General features: G+C 32.9%; 1 protein-coding gene across 2 annotated transcripts in view; it reads left to right on the top strand.

The window, feature by feature from the left end:
- The window catches only part of LOC136989057 (tyrosine-protein kinase RYK-like), a 56,255-nt gene that overhangs the window by 7,973 nt on the left and 30,899 nt on the right, over positions 1–17,383 (top strand). Inside the window, exon 1 of one of the 2 annotated variants that reach the window (XM_067287147.1) lies at positions 17,018–17,304. The exons of the other annotated variant lie outside the window; for it this stretch is intronic. Coding sequence (XP_067143248.1) covers positions 17,181–17,304 — 124 coding nt within the window. The 5' untranslated portion in view covers positions 17,018–17,180. Of the gene's footprint in view, positions 1–17,017; positions 17,305–17,383 lie in introns of those variants that run through there. 2 annotated transcript variants of the gene reach the window in all.

Here is a 17,383-nt window from a genome sequence, read left to right as displayed (position 1 = left end):
GCGCTGATAGCGCTAAAATCGCCACTTGGCGATATTTTTATTAAAGTGGCGATAAAAATCCTAGTTTGCTTGTTTCGTCATTCAACGTGAAATTGAATCGCAAATCACACTTCGAACATGTCGAGGCTACCGTATAATGGGAGTCCCGTGAAAACCACACATCTAGCAATTTCATCTAGCAATTTCATGACGTACATGACAAGTTCCGGAAGAAAAGTAGGGAAGTGACGTCGAGAACCGAAAGCAGTTTTGTGCAATTCCGCCCAAAGTTTCCAGATTGGGATTTTCTAGCGATTGACAGAAATTTTGAGGGCTTTTTTTCGTTTTGATCTTTTTTCAGTAGACTAAAATAAAAATTTTGACATGACACAACCTGTGAAATACTGTTTAAACATTGTGATCAAATGTGTTGTTCGGAATTATTGATTAAAAAATTATTCAAAAATGATTCCTATTGCTAGCAAGGGGAGGACCAGACGTTCGGGTCTCCAATTCGAACGAAACTTGATGAGCATGTAGCCCTACACAAACAGCTTCTTGTCCAAATAATAGGACCCACTTTTCAAGCGTTTCCAAAAATTTGGCCTCTGAAAATTTAGCGTTTAGCTTATAAGTCTTTGAAAGTTTCACGTCCTGGAGTGGCGTTAGCCGAGTGAATAAGATCCTGGAGCTAGACCGTGTAGGTTCGAACCTTCGGAGTTTTAATTTTGATCTAGTTTAGTTAATTCTATGTGTAACTTAATTATTTTATCGCATCGTTATTATTGATATTCTTATTCTTCACGTTTAAATCTTATATTAAATAGGAGATTAAAAATTGTGACGTCATTTCCCGTTTAGCGAAAACAAGCCTCTGTAGATTTAACTCTCTTACGTCGATAAATAAAGGTTTTATTTCTTCACAATTATTTTCGCATATTTTCCATACACAAGCGAATAAACTTCAGACGTTACTGCACACACAAGTGATACGAAAATAAGATAGCAAGTCGCAGCATTTTATTTTTTTAATTGTTAATATTATGAACAATTTCCTCGTGCGCTCATGTTTATTACACTTCGAATATCACAATACCACCATGTATAAAAATAAATATGAAGAAAATTTTATTTAATAACGTAACAGTTAAATCTACAGAGGCTCGTTTTCTGTAAACAGGAAATGACGTCACAATTTACCTCTTGTTTTATAAGCTTTAAATGTGAGGAATAATAATAGCAATAATAACGCGGTAAAATAATTATGTTACACGTAAAATAGAACCAAAGGATCAAACCTACATAGTGCTTAGCGTCTTATTCGCCACTCCTTAATACGAAACTTTCAAAGACTTATAAGGAATTTTCAAAGGCCCATTTTTTGTAAACGCTTGAGAAGTGGGTCCTATTATTTCAATTTATTTGGACAAGGAACTGTTTGTGTTTAAGGCTACGTGCTCACCAAGTTTCGTTCGAATCGGAAACACCAACGTCTGGCCCTAGTGAGTTCAACGTGTTACTTTTGCTTTCCAGACTCCAAACTGACGAGGCTACCGGCACCTGCATTAATTAGTAAATAAAACTAGTGGCGAAATGGCGGCAATATTTTTAAATTTTCCAGAGCGACCCCTGCTATATATATATATGTTTTTAAACAGGTCATTAATTTCAATTACAAGTATTCGATTTACTAAGTTATATTTTGAATTATTTTCCTATCTCAAACTTTAAAAATATTTCTAAATAAAATTAAAGGCATTAAATTTACGTCAGTTTGAATAATGCTTTTTGTCGAATAAATTGTTAAATTATTTTGATGGTTATTTAATTAGTAAAGTAAGTTTTAAATGCTTTATACGCTATTACAATAAGTTTATCCCTCTTATCTGCTGCTAGAATGATAGACATAAATTATAATTATGCTATCGTGTGATATTTCACAGAAACTTTGGTTAGATTTATTAAATTTATAAGCCAGATTGAGAGATAAAGAAGCTGTTAATAGGCACTGGTATCGGTATGGGATGTATAATATTTCATTAATTATCTTAACTTGTGTTAATATTTATGCGACTAAACGTCGGTTGCAGAGATATGAAATATAAAGGAGTTAGAAATTTTGATATATTTTTATTATATCTATGAATATATAAAAAAAGATATAGAAACACAATACTTAAGTGCATCTAGTGCAGTACGTCGAAAAAAGCAGAGAATTTACATAATAACGCAATTATTAATTTATTTCCAACTGGAATTGATTTCTTTTGAATGACTCTACTCTCTTTGTAATCGAATTTTTAACGGAAGCCAAGATTTTCAAGCATTGGAGATATGTGCAATGGATTTTAATTTATTTCCTATTAACGGTTAGATTTTTTTTTTCTTCGTCTGCAATAACCATTGACATCTTTACAATTTGTGCAATCTATGTCCAGCCTAGGCCCTTGTGCCACAAAACCCCCAAATTCAATCAACCATTTGTACAGATGAGAAACAGTTGCCTACAAAATGCTAAAGATGTGAATATAATTCTATAAAGAATATTATCAGTAGTTTTGTAGGCGTTAATTATTCGATCAGTCTTTATCGTTTTTGGTCGATCGCATAAGATTTGACCTGTTAAAACACGAAAAACGTATTGTAATTTTAATAGGAAATTCGTAATTTTGACGGAGTAATATTTTAACTATTGGTAACGCTCCATAAGATAACGTGGTGGATGCAAAGAAGTGCTCTTTGTGTCAATGGTTTTTGCTAGGCTATGTTGTCGTTTTAGTAATTTGTTGTGCCCAGAGCAGTTTCAGTTAAGTACAAAATGAGTGAGCCAATGAGAAGCAAAATTTATGATTTGTACGGGAAGAAATAAGGTTTCTTCTTTGCTGGAAGTAAATGGTGTCGTTTAATTTATACCTTAGTCTTTAACCAAAAAGAGAGAACCTGGAACGTTAATTACTGTGCAATGCAATAAATATATGTTTTACAGCATATTACGGTAAATTGTTAAGTTTTTATTTTTAAAAAAAAGAGATGAATATTGGTGCTTTTAACTCACGAAAGTCGATTACACCACATTATATGTGGCCAAGATGGTTTATATGTTTAACCGTATCAATGTATATATAACGGAATTTCTAATTTTCTTTTCTTTGTTATCACCATATTGAATTTAAAACTTAAAAAAAAAAACATTTAATTGGATTAAAAAGTATCATTTAACACGATTAAAAAGTTATAATTAAAATAAACAATTTTTTAGTAGGTTGGTTCAAGTGTTTCCTATATCTTTGTGCGGATGATTCCGCATCTCTTCTCTCTCGTAATCCGAATTCGAATGTAATTTCAAGATTTTTTTTTAATGGATCAGGAGATTATTGGCCATCTTTTTGTTTGTGTTAAACAGATTTTTTTTAAGAAATAAAATGTTACATTTTTGTTTTTATCTAACAGTTTTCTGACGCTGAATTAAATCTTATTTCTTTAGCACACGAATTTGTGTTTCAATTATTTTAAACAATTATTTTTTTTTTAATTTCGGGTTTTAAAATATAATATTAAAACTGTTCTTTAAATAATTATAACATTTTACTTAAATTTTTAAGTTATTAAGGCTTTGATCATTACCTTTGGACTGATATATGAATTTTCGGATTCATAATTATTTCGTAATCTTTTATGTTCTAGATTTCTAGCGAATTAAGCAATTATTTCCACGTCCATCCTTTAATAAATGAGGTTCTCCATTCATGTTCTCTGCTCCTTTTCCATTCCACTACTCGAAATGTATGTTACCGGTCTTTCATCTTCTAATTTAAGAAAATTTTGTCTTTGATTTCCTTTATTAATACTTTCAATAATATCTACGTTCGACCCTTCTCTAACAGAATAATTTTGAATATCTTTTCCTCTTCTTTTTTTCAATTATTTATTCCAGTTATTCTCACAGCTTTTCATCTTTTAACTGTTAAGCGCTTTCAGTCAACAACTTTGTTAACGAAGAAAATAAGAAAATTTCTCTTCGTTAGTAATCTTCAGAAGATGTCAACAATTTTTAACATTTTGTAACATTCCCTTTGCATTATTTTCGTTAAGAGAATGAAATTCTTTTCCGTGCTAATAAATGATGTGGTACGATCTGACAGGAAAGAAATACATTTATAATAAAATAGATTAGATTATTCTGGATTTTCAGAACTTTGGTAACGAAAAGATCGAAGAAATGCTTGTGTAATAAAAATTAAAAAAATATCAGTCCTATTTCACGAATGTTAATAATTAAAATAAATCGATCTACCGCGTGTAGATAATTCAAGATATTAATTAATAATTCAAAAGCATATTTATTACAGTATAAAAAAGTAAATGAATAAACATAAATGCATGAACGTTACGACGAGTAATAAAACTTTTTGCGGCGATTGTTTTTCTTCCATTTTCTAGTGTTATATATTGATTTCTTATAATCTCTTATGTAATAGACAGAGCATACGGCATATTCGAAAACAATATAATAAACAAAATGAATATTACCGTTATACTACTTTCTAATGTGTTGAGATTTCGTGATGTATTATTAATAGCATTATACAGTTATTAATGCTTTATTTTGATTTTTGTTCTTAACTCTTTCCGCCTAAGATAGCAGTTAACACACAACATTCATATTATTATTCTAAATGACGTAAATTGTTGAACTAAATAAAGGTACTATTCAAAGTGTTTTGAATTGTTTGCTTTTTGTGGCAGATACACAAATTGCTTTAAAAATGAAGGAAATTACGTTTAGGATGCGTTAAAATCACCACATTTCAATCGAAATGTAGAATGGCTTATTTCTGGAGATGGGAAAATGTATTTTCCAAAAATAGCAATATATTTTTCTAAGTAGCAAACATAATACAGTATATAAGCAGTCGTTTCATAAATCTTTGCAATTTTATGTAAATTACCAAAGATCTTTTAAAATGTAAAACAACAACGTTTGACAGTAAATCTAATTTTTTTCTTTTTAATGTGTGTTATGTAACGCGGGGCAAGTTCCGTGATTGGAAATATTTTCTTGCATTAAATATTCTCTGCACATATTCTTTTCTTCCTAAATGTGATCACATAATTTCCGATGGAGACGATTTTTAATGTGATTATATTTGGGTAACTTCCACGTTGATATTTTTTCTATCGACATTAGTGTAATTAAAAACAATTAATGATGAAATCGTCTTGGATTTTCTTTACTTTTTTCGTATAATTGTTTAAATCTGCTGCTCTTAAATATGCCTAAACGAATTTAACAATGATATTCCTCGACCATCAGATGCTATCTTTTTTTATATATTTATTTGCGCCGCACTTCAACATTTTAATTCGCAACGTTATTGAGTAAATTTTGAAGCCAAATTAGTTCTTCATATGTCTATCAAAAGGCCACGCATTAATGTATTCTGATTAGCATTGTAAATTTCCGATTACCGTAAGAAGCCAAGTTCGAATCCCTTCCGAATTTTATCTTATCGCCCTTCTTACCACTGTGAGAAATCGATTTCATTCTTATCCGGATTCTCTTATTTTTATAGATAAGGATGGAAAATATTTTCGATTCAAATTATCTAAACTGGTCAGTACGTTTGCGAGTCACGCCCACCTTTAATAGACAAAATTGGAGCCAACTATATAACTCATTATAAGATAGTCGCGAATAACTCGAGCGGTTAAGATGGCAGCCTATCGCTATGAGGACCCGGGATCGAATTCGGACGGGTCGAAACCTCCAGGAATTTTTTGGGGTTGGTCCATCCGGATATGTCTGGTCCCGTCCGTCCCTTATCACCCGGTGACCCCATCATGGGCCTGGCTGAACCCATAATGGTCTTGCTAAGAAGGTCCTCTTCACTAAAGAATTATTCAACACTTTTCCCTTAACAATAGTTATTATTCTGGATAAAAATAAAGAACTTAATAGTTAAAATTAAAGATTCTGTTATTAATTTACAGTATTTTATGCAGAAAATACAACATGGAATGTGTTTCGTCTAGTTTATTTTCGTTCAACGATAGATTGTCAATACATACTCTATTTATACATGAAAATTTTTAAAACTTTTAAATCGGGCAATTTCATAAAACTGAAATGCTAGCATTTAATCACTATTTCTACATTAATAAGCATTAAATTAATAAGTCAACATGTGCCGTACAGGAAATTATTTTCAACTCTTTCAAAAATTTATTGATGAATTTCATTATTTGTTTGTATTCATATATACAAATTTTTATACATTAAATTAATAAAATTATTGATTTTTGATAATGAATACAAAATATATTTAGAAACTTTGAAATGATTTATTTCAGCTTACCTAAGCTATTTGACACTCGTACATAAAGGATAATCATATAAATGTAATAGTTAAATTCGAGTCTATTTACTCTAGAAGTGTTAAATGTGCCATGTATATTTACACAAGCTATAACAATAAATTTATTTTAAATACTGTCATTAAAACTTGGAATTTAATATCAAACTTTGGCAATTTACAGTCAATTCCCAATTCCGAATCTCTTTTCAGAATCAGATTTGGTATTGATTTCTAAATTTTACACGTTGAATGATTCACTACACGAAATAAAATATTTTATGTAGACTTCATTATGCCACCTAAACCTCTAAATAACTTCGTAAGTTCCTTACTTAAAATAGTATAATTGCTTCATCCATGTACTCTACAAAATTAATTAGACTTAATTTGTTAATGTATAACAAATTCAGTCTAAAGGATTTATTAGAAAATTAAAAATGTATCCAAAAGTTATTATTTAATATAATAAATAAATCTTTAACTGTTCAGTAAGCAGAATTTTTCTATTGAAAAACAGTTTCTTGTTTTTATATTAATCTGGAAAATTTTTACTTAATATAGATTCATATTGGATGAAATAATAATAGCAAGAAATATGGCTTAGTCTATTCCTCATTAATAATAATCAGTTAATTATGCAAGAAAAATGATAAGAATGTGGACATGATTGCAATAAATATCTTACAAGTGTAAGATTTTTATCTACAAAAAAAAAGAATAAATAATTTATTAATGAGGCATAAACATATAGGCTATATATAGTGGGGGAGTGTGTTTGGCTGGCTATAATTTCCGTATTTTAGACAATTTGAATTGCAATGAAGGCATTTAATATGGATAAGGGATGCGAAACGATCCGTGATATTATTTTCAGATTTTGGACGGATTTGAACTATACTCTCCCAACAATAGAGCAAAACCTTATCACAAGGCCATGCCGCCTACAGTAGAAGAATCGACGAAATCAGTTTGAATTAAGAGGGAATATCTTAGAATAAAATATTAACAGAATACGAGGATTTTGACTTAGTTTTAAGATCGTGAGAGTAATATTACACCTGTAATAGGATTATATTTTTGTGAACTATACTACGAAACATTTTTATTAAAAAAATGCACCCATTATTTAAAATTTAGATGATGATCTCAACTCCGCTCATTACGAAGCGTATTCGATCCGCAAGAAGAGGTTCTGGTCCGAACTATCCGTGGAAAATCGAGAATTCAAATAGGACGTGAGTTCTCGTCCCTGTTGAGAATTTGAATAGGATATGAGCCCTCATCTCGAAGTCCTCTCATACATCCTGCCTATCGTCCTCCCTTTTTCCATTCGTTACACTTTGTATCTTTGAAAATATTTCTATTATATATATTTTCAATTGAATTATAGAAAATTTTTGGCAGTTTTTAATGTAACCAAGTAATATAATTTAATGTTTTAGTTGTATTTAAATTCTATCCCGTCCGAAAATTCGGATGATTATCTTTAATCCGTTTCTGTTTACGACGATCCATTGATTGACTATTTTTCGAGAATTTTAATGTAATCTAAATAAGATAACGAAGTAATTATACTTCCTAAATTGAATTTACGTGGATGTCACCCTATTTAGGAAGAACAAAATTGGCGACATCCACGGAGTTAATTCACAAATCTAATTTATCGTCATTTCATATCTACATATGAAATGTGTATAATAATAATTCTATTTATAAAAATTGTAAAGAACGGATTAATGTCATAGAAAAAGATTTGTTATAAGTTATATCCTGGTCCTTAAAACAGTTTATATTCCGACAACGTTTTAAATATTTTTATCAAATAAGCACAATTTTTTCAGTTCGATGATTCGTATCCATTTAGTTTTCATCCTCATTGTGGACCTTGACGAACTCATAATGGGCGTGAAAAATAGTGCCCTCAGAGTTCTCATAAAGCAGAGAGTTAAAAAAAGAGAGAGATATTTAATATTGCAACCTCGGAAGTTACAAGATATTCCAAATTTCCATTTTATAAGTGTAAAAATGTTGTAATATATTTTGTGTCTATTGTATTTTTGTCATTTTTATCTATAATATACATAGAATAAACGACGCGGAATATTTTTTTTATAGTGTGCTAAGTATAATTAGTGCTGTAATGCCAGTAGTTTAGGTTTTCAAAGGATCGTCTCTTATTTTTATTCAGTTTTTATCTTTTTTTATATTCATATTCTAATCAACAGAACAGGTTGATAAGTACTTGATGATAGGCAAAAAATGAAGAATGAAAGTAGTTATCTTGCTGTGACAATGCTGATGAAAGGAAGCTCTTATCTTTTATACCCAAATGCACCCTCGAAATGAGTTCGTAAGAAAAGAATAAGAATATTTACACGTAAACATTTTTAATCATTTATTATTAAATTAAATAAAGATTGTTTTCTCAACTTAATTGTATTTTTATTACGAAAAATTCGGATAAATGCTTAAAATAATCAAATTCCCGACACAACTTAATACTGTAAAAAATTTCAATTGATTATCCAAATTGTATTACAATTATAAACAGAAAATCATGGAAGTTATAATGAAGCATATATTGTTGCGTACGTATTTATCATCTTTCCCTAAATAACGTAACGTTAACGTAACGTTATTTAGGGAAAGATGTAACGTTATAAATCATTTGAGAAATTCCTTTATTCATAATTTCCTATTCCTATATTTTTTCATCTAATCGTTTTATTAATATGTATAGATGGCTTCTAAGTGAAATTACATCAAGGGTACAGAATGCTTTAACCAAATGAAAGATCTGTCTTATTTGTAGCAAAGTGAAATTAATATATTTGTATCTGGAGCACGTTTTGAATATTATATTATACAATAATAATATAATCAAGTAAGTTGCATTGATAGTTTACGAACAAAATGTGAAATTAGATGCGCTGCAATAGTTCGGTCGTGTCGTGTGTCAATTCTTAATAATTCCAATTATTATTGTCCTATTCTTATCTGTGACGAATTCGCGAAGAATGTGGCGGATAATGGATGATAAACAGTCCGGTTTCCTCATACATCATTCGGAAAGAACGATAAGAATTAAATTAATTAATTAACGTTTCATAATCGGAAGCTGGTTTATGTGTTAATGTAATGGGAAATATATTTTAGAAGGTCTTTTCCTCTTTCCATTTAAGCAAGTTTCGAATTTACAGTGTATCTCCTAAGCGAAGAAACTTGTAATTTTATATTCTATCAAGACTTAAAGTTAACATATGTTGGGTGAAGGTAAATAGGATAGTTCTACTTAACGGGGGATATCGAAAAGATTTGTTCGTCTTAGTAATCTATTAACTGGCGGGGAAGATGGCTAAAAGAGCGAATAGGATCTTAGCTCTCCATTATTGAACCCTCCTGATCGATCTGGCAGTTTTTTCGCCAGATAAGATCCCTGTTTATTTCCATTTGTTGCATTATATCAATTATTTTGGCAGATACCTTGGCATTATCTCTCGTCTACAGCCCACTTTTTGTGTTTTCCGTTTAATTCTACTTATAAAGCTGATTTTTATCTAAAATATTCATTTAAAAAAATGTATATAACGAAATTTTTGTTACGAAAACACACTACCGATAATTATATTTGGGTAGCCGAAGTTAAGTTTAAATTTAATTTTGGGTTTTTATTTATGACGAGATAAGGCCGTTCATTTTTGATGGCAGTTGGAGAATTGATCTAACACTATCGAATTTTTTTTATTTTATTTTTCAATCTTCCTTTATGTGGTACTGTGTCGCGTGGCCATTTTTTTCTTCTTCTTTCTTTTTTGAATCAAATTTCTCACTTGCTTAAAGAATTTAGTTCTTAAAATTGGAATTCTCAGACGGGTGTGCAAATGCACCAATGCATGATTGATCGCTTGTATTTAGAATTGTAGTGTCCTGGCACGTTTTATTCTTAGGGTCACCGCAAGTTAATTTACCTCGAAATTCTTTAATCTAAATATCATTCATACCTTTTCGAATTGTTGTCGTTATAAATTTATAAAAGTTCGATGACGATCCGCCATCTTCTCGAGTTTTGCTGCAGCTGTCAAAACTTGCAATTCAAACGGTTGTAGTCGTCTAACTGACACAAAAGGAAAAAAAAAGCTCTTATTTGAATTGGATTCTTTGCCGCATTCCTATCTTTCGTGATTTAATAGAGCCATTTCTACAGAGGATCGACGACCTTCATTTGAATATCAATATTCCACTCTAGTTGATTTATTGTGATCGTGCTCTACATTATACATAATGTCGCTAAACGAAGCTTAATATTCTCTAGAGGATGCGACCTTTCTTAAATTGCTCGAAACAATGATTTCGTTTTTAATAAGTCTATTTGTATTCGTTTTTTCGAATGATAAAGAAGTGCATTCTTTTTTCTCCCTGTCCATATGACCTGACTGGATACATCCCCCCCTCTCATTTATGTTTCGGTTTTGGCCGGTTACCGGTGTAACGATTTTGGCGGCTGTTACTTTTAAAGTACACGGAGTTCATAGATAAAAATAACTGTTAGACATAATTTTTCTCGCTTGATTAGTTAGCGACGGGCGGACGAATGTCGTGACTCAGTGCAAACTGGTAGGAACCGGCATTAGTGGTGACGTGGGTGTGAAGTGCTAATGGGGAACCCATACCAGCTGTGACACGAGTCACTTTCGCTCCTATTAATCCCTGTGATATGAGAGAGGGAATTGCTTTTTAACTTTCCCCTCTCACAACTATTGAAATGCTCTCCCCAGAACTATTAGGGAAAATGATGTAGTTAGCGGCAACAATCCGCGCAAGTAAAATATAAACTTTCATTTTAAAATTCGGCAATAAAAGTTTGATAAAGGAGCACGCTCTTAAAGCTTATCAAAAGTTGTATTTTTTTAAAAACTTTCCAGAAGCTTTTTGTGGTAAGAGCAGCATTTTGAAAAGCAGCTGATCCATCTCTATATAAAGACGTCCCAAACTTTCCCAAGCATGTAATTGCCTTTTCCGATGGCTCTACTAATCTGACTCGAGTTAAAGGAGCTATTGGTACCGACCAGCTGCATTCTAATCCGTGTCGTGCATGCCTTTGCCACTATTATTCCATGCTAAACGAATTTAATTATCTGATTTGAAGCGATTATTAATTGACTGGTCGAGCGAGTTAAACCATCGCTTATCAAGGCGAACACGCTATAAAAACGGGTTTGGGTCATAATCGGTGTTTTAAACTTTAAGGAATTGAGTTTTAGGTACAGGCCAGCATGTTTTATTGATCTGCCTTCTGTGGCAGTGGCTAATTGGGCGATAATGGAGTCTGCAGATAGAACGAGTCATGTCCTTTCACTTGACATCTCCATTGATGCGGAAGATCTAATAATGAGTTGTCGAGAGTGAATTATCCAACTTCAAAACCGCATTTTTGTAAAGAAAACCCCGTCTATGGAGTGATTCCTGAAAGATTCGCATTTTTAAAAATTCGTTCTTTTTTCCAGGAAAAATCTATTATATTGGCACCGTTAGAGGGTCTTTTCAGACAAGGTTTTAATGAAAATAAGATTAGTTTTCACTCCAAAACGTAGACTAAAGAACATAATCGATATTATAACTTGATAAATTGTTGAGTTCTACTTTAATGGCAGTGGCAACCATTAAAGCTAATTAAGACGTCAGGATTGTGAAAAATGTGGAAGGAACCAAAGAGGAAAAAAGTTTCACTGAAAACAAACTGTGTAATTTCAACCTGGTCTCTAATAGCAGTAATTATTTCTGGTGTTGATTTATATAAATGAATTTAACTCGCGACATACATTTTATTCATACTTGAAGCTAGTTAAGTGCCGTACAATTCTATACTCGAAAATGGTATTTTAAGTCTATTTCTCAGAAAAGAAGCGAATTTCTTCGAATAAAAGCACAATGCTAATTTAATTATAGAATTTCCATTTATTGTAGATCTAAAATAGGTTAGATTGGCACGTGAGTGTGGGAATTAGCCATTGTCTATATTGATTGTCATAATATTGGTCTCAGTTTTCCCAGGAGCTATGTTTGCCCTTGTCACCTTTATATCCCCGACACAACCATCATTCACATACAATGAAAGTTCATTACGAATCTAAATTCGATTGTATGCTGTGCATATAACGATAAGGCTCTTTAATGTAGATAGTAGTAGTAGTAGTAAATGCGATATAGCGTGATCGAAACGAAACTCCACTTAACTACAGACTATTTCTAAAAGAAATCAAATAAAATTGCTATTGTAAAAGCTTGATATCGACATTATATCAAGATGAAACACGCAAAATTGAATTTAATATCGAATGAAGAACTTCATTGATTAATGACTAATATTTATCCTCTTAATAACTACGACTGCATTGATCGCATAATCTCATTAGGGATGAAAAAAAATTAGAAGTCAATGATGCTGAACACGTGGTTCGAAGATGCAAAATCCCTTTCCTTTCGCTCCATAGATCTTCACGTGTTTATTTTGGTTGTTTTGGAACCATATTTTATATTGCCTATTTCCTTTATAACCACTTTGTAGTGTATTTAAAAAACACGTGACTGCACAAAATCCTTTATTCGACAGTTTAATGTAATAAATTGTCGAAGGATATTATGCAGTCACATGTTTTTAAATACACTACAAAGTGGTTATAAAGGAAATTCATGTGTGACAGTTTTCTCTGCGGAGATAATAGTCTGTTAAAAATACAGTACATTGAATTATAAAAGTATTTTGTGGTAATTAGTTGGAAAACAACCAAATTTTTCACTATTTTCTGTATAATTGATCGAAAAATTTCGCTTATTCCAATGATTACAGCAAGTTACTATTGTAAATTTGGTCGTTTCCCTATCGCAAAATTCAGAATCCTACGCTATATGCCCAGTCATTTTTATTAATAGTACTTACAGTGTGTTCCTTATTCATCGGTTTTGCTAATTGATCTTGTTCTCTCTTATCACTTCACGCCTGATTTAGTAATTTTTCTTTGGCTTATCAGTCGTCTCTTTTCTATTGTACCACGGACCAGATCTAGCCTTATTTACACGTTTTAATAACCAAAATTGTCACAGCTGGTCCACCTTCGTCATTCTTATCGGAAATGTCCCCGTGCGGGTCGTGACTCATCTTGAGCATCCTCTATTATCGCGATAGACTCGGAGAATATATTAACTTAACTACCTTGGAAAATTGGATGTTCGTATTTTATTTCGAATGCACGATTCGTGAACCAATTGTTGAAAATGCATTGAACGAGCCTAGAAACACTTTCCGATTCTTAAAATTTCATTTAAAAAAGTCTAGTTTGTTCTCTCTTTCCTTAATCATTAAAATGGACCCCGGGAGTCACGTGGCATGCTGAGACACGTGGTCACGGTTGCGCCAGTGTTGTTGTGTGTTCTTTGTGTCTCTGTGGGGCTTTTTGTCAAATCCGATGGGAATGACGTCACGATTTCCACTGATATTTTTTTGAATGAAGTGAAAATGGAAGCCTGTTTAATCAGTGATAAAAGCCAAGAATCCCGAAACGGGAAATCCCCTGCGAGAAGTCGACTGTTTAACGCTCGAAAGAAGAATCTGTTACATTAATATAAAGCGTTTAACCAAACACACCCGAATATATTTTAAAATAATATCTGTCGTCTGTTTAAAAATGTTTGTTTCGTTCTTATAGAAAATTTATCGTCCAGACATCGACAGTGAAAAAAATCGATGGCCTGTTTTACTATTGAATCAGATTTTTGACGGTACATCTAAGTTCGGAGGGTGACAATAGGGATTTTACAGACTAACCCCGAGGCTCCTTGTATAACTCGAGTCGTCACCAACTTCATTACGACGGGATTTACCCTATTTAATCAGGCTATTGTCTCTCAACTGCGTGACGTCATCGGCATCATCCCCCGGCAGTGACTCAGTTTTTGTTTAACTTGCTACATCGCGATTTTTAGAGGGAAGGGAAGCGGAGGTATTTGTGGAGCTGACAGTCTCCCGCAGTCGCATTCTGGCAGGCCACGTCATCGTATCTTTGTCTTTCTACGTCGACCAGGCGAAAAAACCTTGCCGTTTGCGTTTTTGCCGGCAGAAAACCGTGCCCGGAGTTTTCCCACCAGGCTTTTCGGTAGTACTTTACGTGATTCGGATATTCGGTCGAGGATTGTCGTCGAGGCGACCCGAGTTTACAGAAGCAGAGGGTAAAGAATCGGCGGAAGGAAGAAGGAAAGCGAGGAAGTATCCGTTAATCCAGCCCTGGGCTGAGTCATAAATGCCCAGGGATCATGTAATCACCCGCTCATTGCGCGGATTAGCCAGACGGGCCGCATTTTCCTAGGCGTGATCGATAGCATGGTTATTGCTTTACTAGCATACAGTCGTCACGCTTAATACTAGCGTAGACCTTTTCCGAATTTGCTTACCTCTTGTCCTCTAATCCACGCTTTGGTCCAATACCTCTTTATGGTCGCAAGGATTAGAAAACTTCCCGAGAGAGAGAAATAGAATTAAAAGACGAAGATTTGTTGATACACAACCACTTTGGCAGATTACACCCGCCAAAATCAATTATACTGAAAGGTTTTCTTCTTCACTTCTGCCATTGTCGTGGATTGACCACAAATCATATTTTGAGCCGGCGACGAAAACAATAACCGTATAAAATCGTCAGAAAATTAGCTGATTGATTACGCTTCACTCCTTTTCATTACTTTTCGAATATGTAAGATAATGAAGTTTTTCACGCTCTGCTGAAAATTTGTCATTGGAATTTTACGGAGTGCCCATAAAGGCAGATTGATCGCCAGTAAATCGAGAAAGAAGAGTAGCGCGGTCTAATCTTTTACTGTAAAAATTCCGTGTCATTACGAGATAGTTTGGAGTTAAATTAAAATTCAAACGACACTTAGCTGCATTAAAGGATGATAGATCTTAACAACGATTAACAAAAACCTACCATATCCCTCGACGCGTATAGCTTACAGCTTTAAATTTGTTCGCGTGAATGATAAGATTTGAATATTAATGTAATAAAGCTACGTCAATCTCCTGATGGGATGTAATTAATGCATTTTCTAAGTTTATAATTCACCTTTAAGAGAGATCGCTAGTAATATTCCCGTCGCGTCAAGCCTATTTCTAAGATTAAAAAAGACGGCAATGCCCGATTAAAGTGAATTATTTGTATGAAATCGCTTCCAAATCATTACTTCTGTAAAGAAAAAAATTCGAACTGCGCCTCGTGTATGGACCCTTTAAAGTTACGTTATGCCGATTTACATGTTGGCGTGCCTAGCTTGATATTACGTGATACGTGTCGCACATTGGCACGACAGATGATGACGGGGTATAAAGCCAATGTTGCGAGGAAATTCGAAGTCATTTCTTGATGCTGTCATCCGAAATTCCATCCGAAATGCCATTGTGTGCAAATTGATTTCAAAATTCGTAACTGGTTGCATGTCTCTCTCTTTGTCATGCAATCCGGCAAATATACAATAATAGAACAGTCAACAAGACAAAATAATATCTAAATATTATTATCGATATTACTAATTTATTAGTATATACTTGAGACAACGAGAAAGAAGAGAATGTTTCCTGTTTTTACTTATCAATATAAACTACTTTACAATTGTCTCATTCAGTTTTAAACCCCGTCAACGCTATTGATTTTTAATCCGATATACTTTTATTCTGTCGACGTTAATATCTTAATATTTAAAAAAACGAATAATTCTTACTCATAATAAATATTCAAATATAGCAGTACGTAGCCTCCTGCTATATTCGAATATTTATTCCTGTATTAAGAGAATTCCTGCAGGAATTCTCTCTTAATACAATGCAAACTGCGCCGAGTTTACTTTGTTCTCTCTCAATAAATATCCAATACAGTCTCATTCTGTAATAATTATTAATATTTTTTAAAATTATCAATATTTTAGGTGTGTTAAGAACAGTTTTATTACAAAGATATTCGCAAATTTCTTTTGAAAATTGGTTCTTTGTTCCATCTCAGTTTGATGCCAGACTGTTTAATTTCTGTACGTTCCTGTTTTTCTCTCTGTCTGGAGAGCAGCTCCGAAGGAAATTTAATTAAAAAATAATTAAGGGTACTACTAACATGTTTTCGAATCAGAAAAAAAATTCGGCAGTTGATGCAAGAATACATTTCGTTGGCTGAAAGGAAAGGAGAGAAAAAAACCATTCAGAATTTCAGAAATTGTTCGTCTTTATTAGACGTTAAATCTGTGTTTAATTCTATATAAAATGGATGTTCGATTGAATTGAAAAATAATAAAAAAAAACAGTTGTTGGGATTTTTTTTATCACTAACGGAGGTAGTAAGCCTTGTTATCTTCTGTTTCCATGGCAATAGGGAGTTACAGAATCGTAGTGGAACTCTTCTATCTAAATACTTTGAAGATTTTCATTGCTAAAGCTGATTATTGTCCGTGCGGCGTTTGCATCACCGAACACCACGTGCAGTCTCTAATAGAGCGTCGTCATGGTGACGGAGGTAGAGAAGCAGATCTTCTACCGGATAAATTCTTCCTAATTCAGATCTTTCCTTAAATTTTTAAACCGAATTAAATATCCTTACGTTCTTCTATTCGTCATTCCTTTTATTGGACGATTGTTATCTCTTATTTCCGCTATTCGGAAGGGATGAAACATGCACGTGCTGCGTCGACCAATAGAGAAGTGGACGACGTAGTGTCGGCCAATAGCGAGAATTGATTGGCCCACGTTATTCTGCCGGCGGCATGTGCTATATTTGCTTGCAGTGCATCACCTGGTAGTGTTTTGCATTGACTGATATGAAACCGTCTTCGGCTCTCTGTCTTCATTTCTTCTTAAATTTATTATTTGTATCCATATTAAAGCTCTGCGGAGCAGTTTTCGATTTATATTTACAACGTAGCGAAGTTAAGCATCTTCTAGGTAAGTTTCTTTCCTAGAATTCGGAACGGATTTTCAGAAAAATCTTCGTATTGCTGTTCTTTTAGATTATTACAAAAAA

Source organism: Centruroides vittatus, unplaced genomic scaffold (genome assembly GCF_030686945.1).
Source record: "Centruroides vittatus isolate TY-2023 unplaced genomic scaffold, ASM3068694v2 scaffold_435, whole genome shotgun sequence".
Taxonomy (NCBI): Eukaryota; Metazoa; Arthropoda; class Arachnida; order Scorpiones; family Buthidae; genus Centruroides; species Centruroides vittatus.
This window is presented reverse-complemented; position numbering and strand designations above follow the sequence as displayed.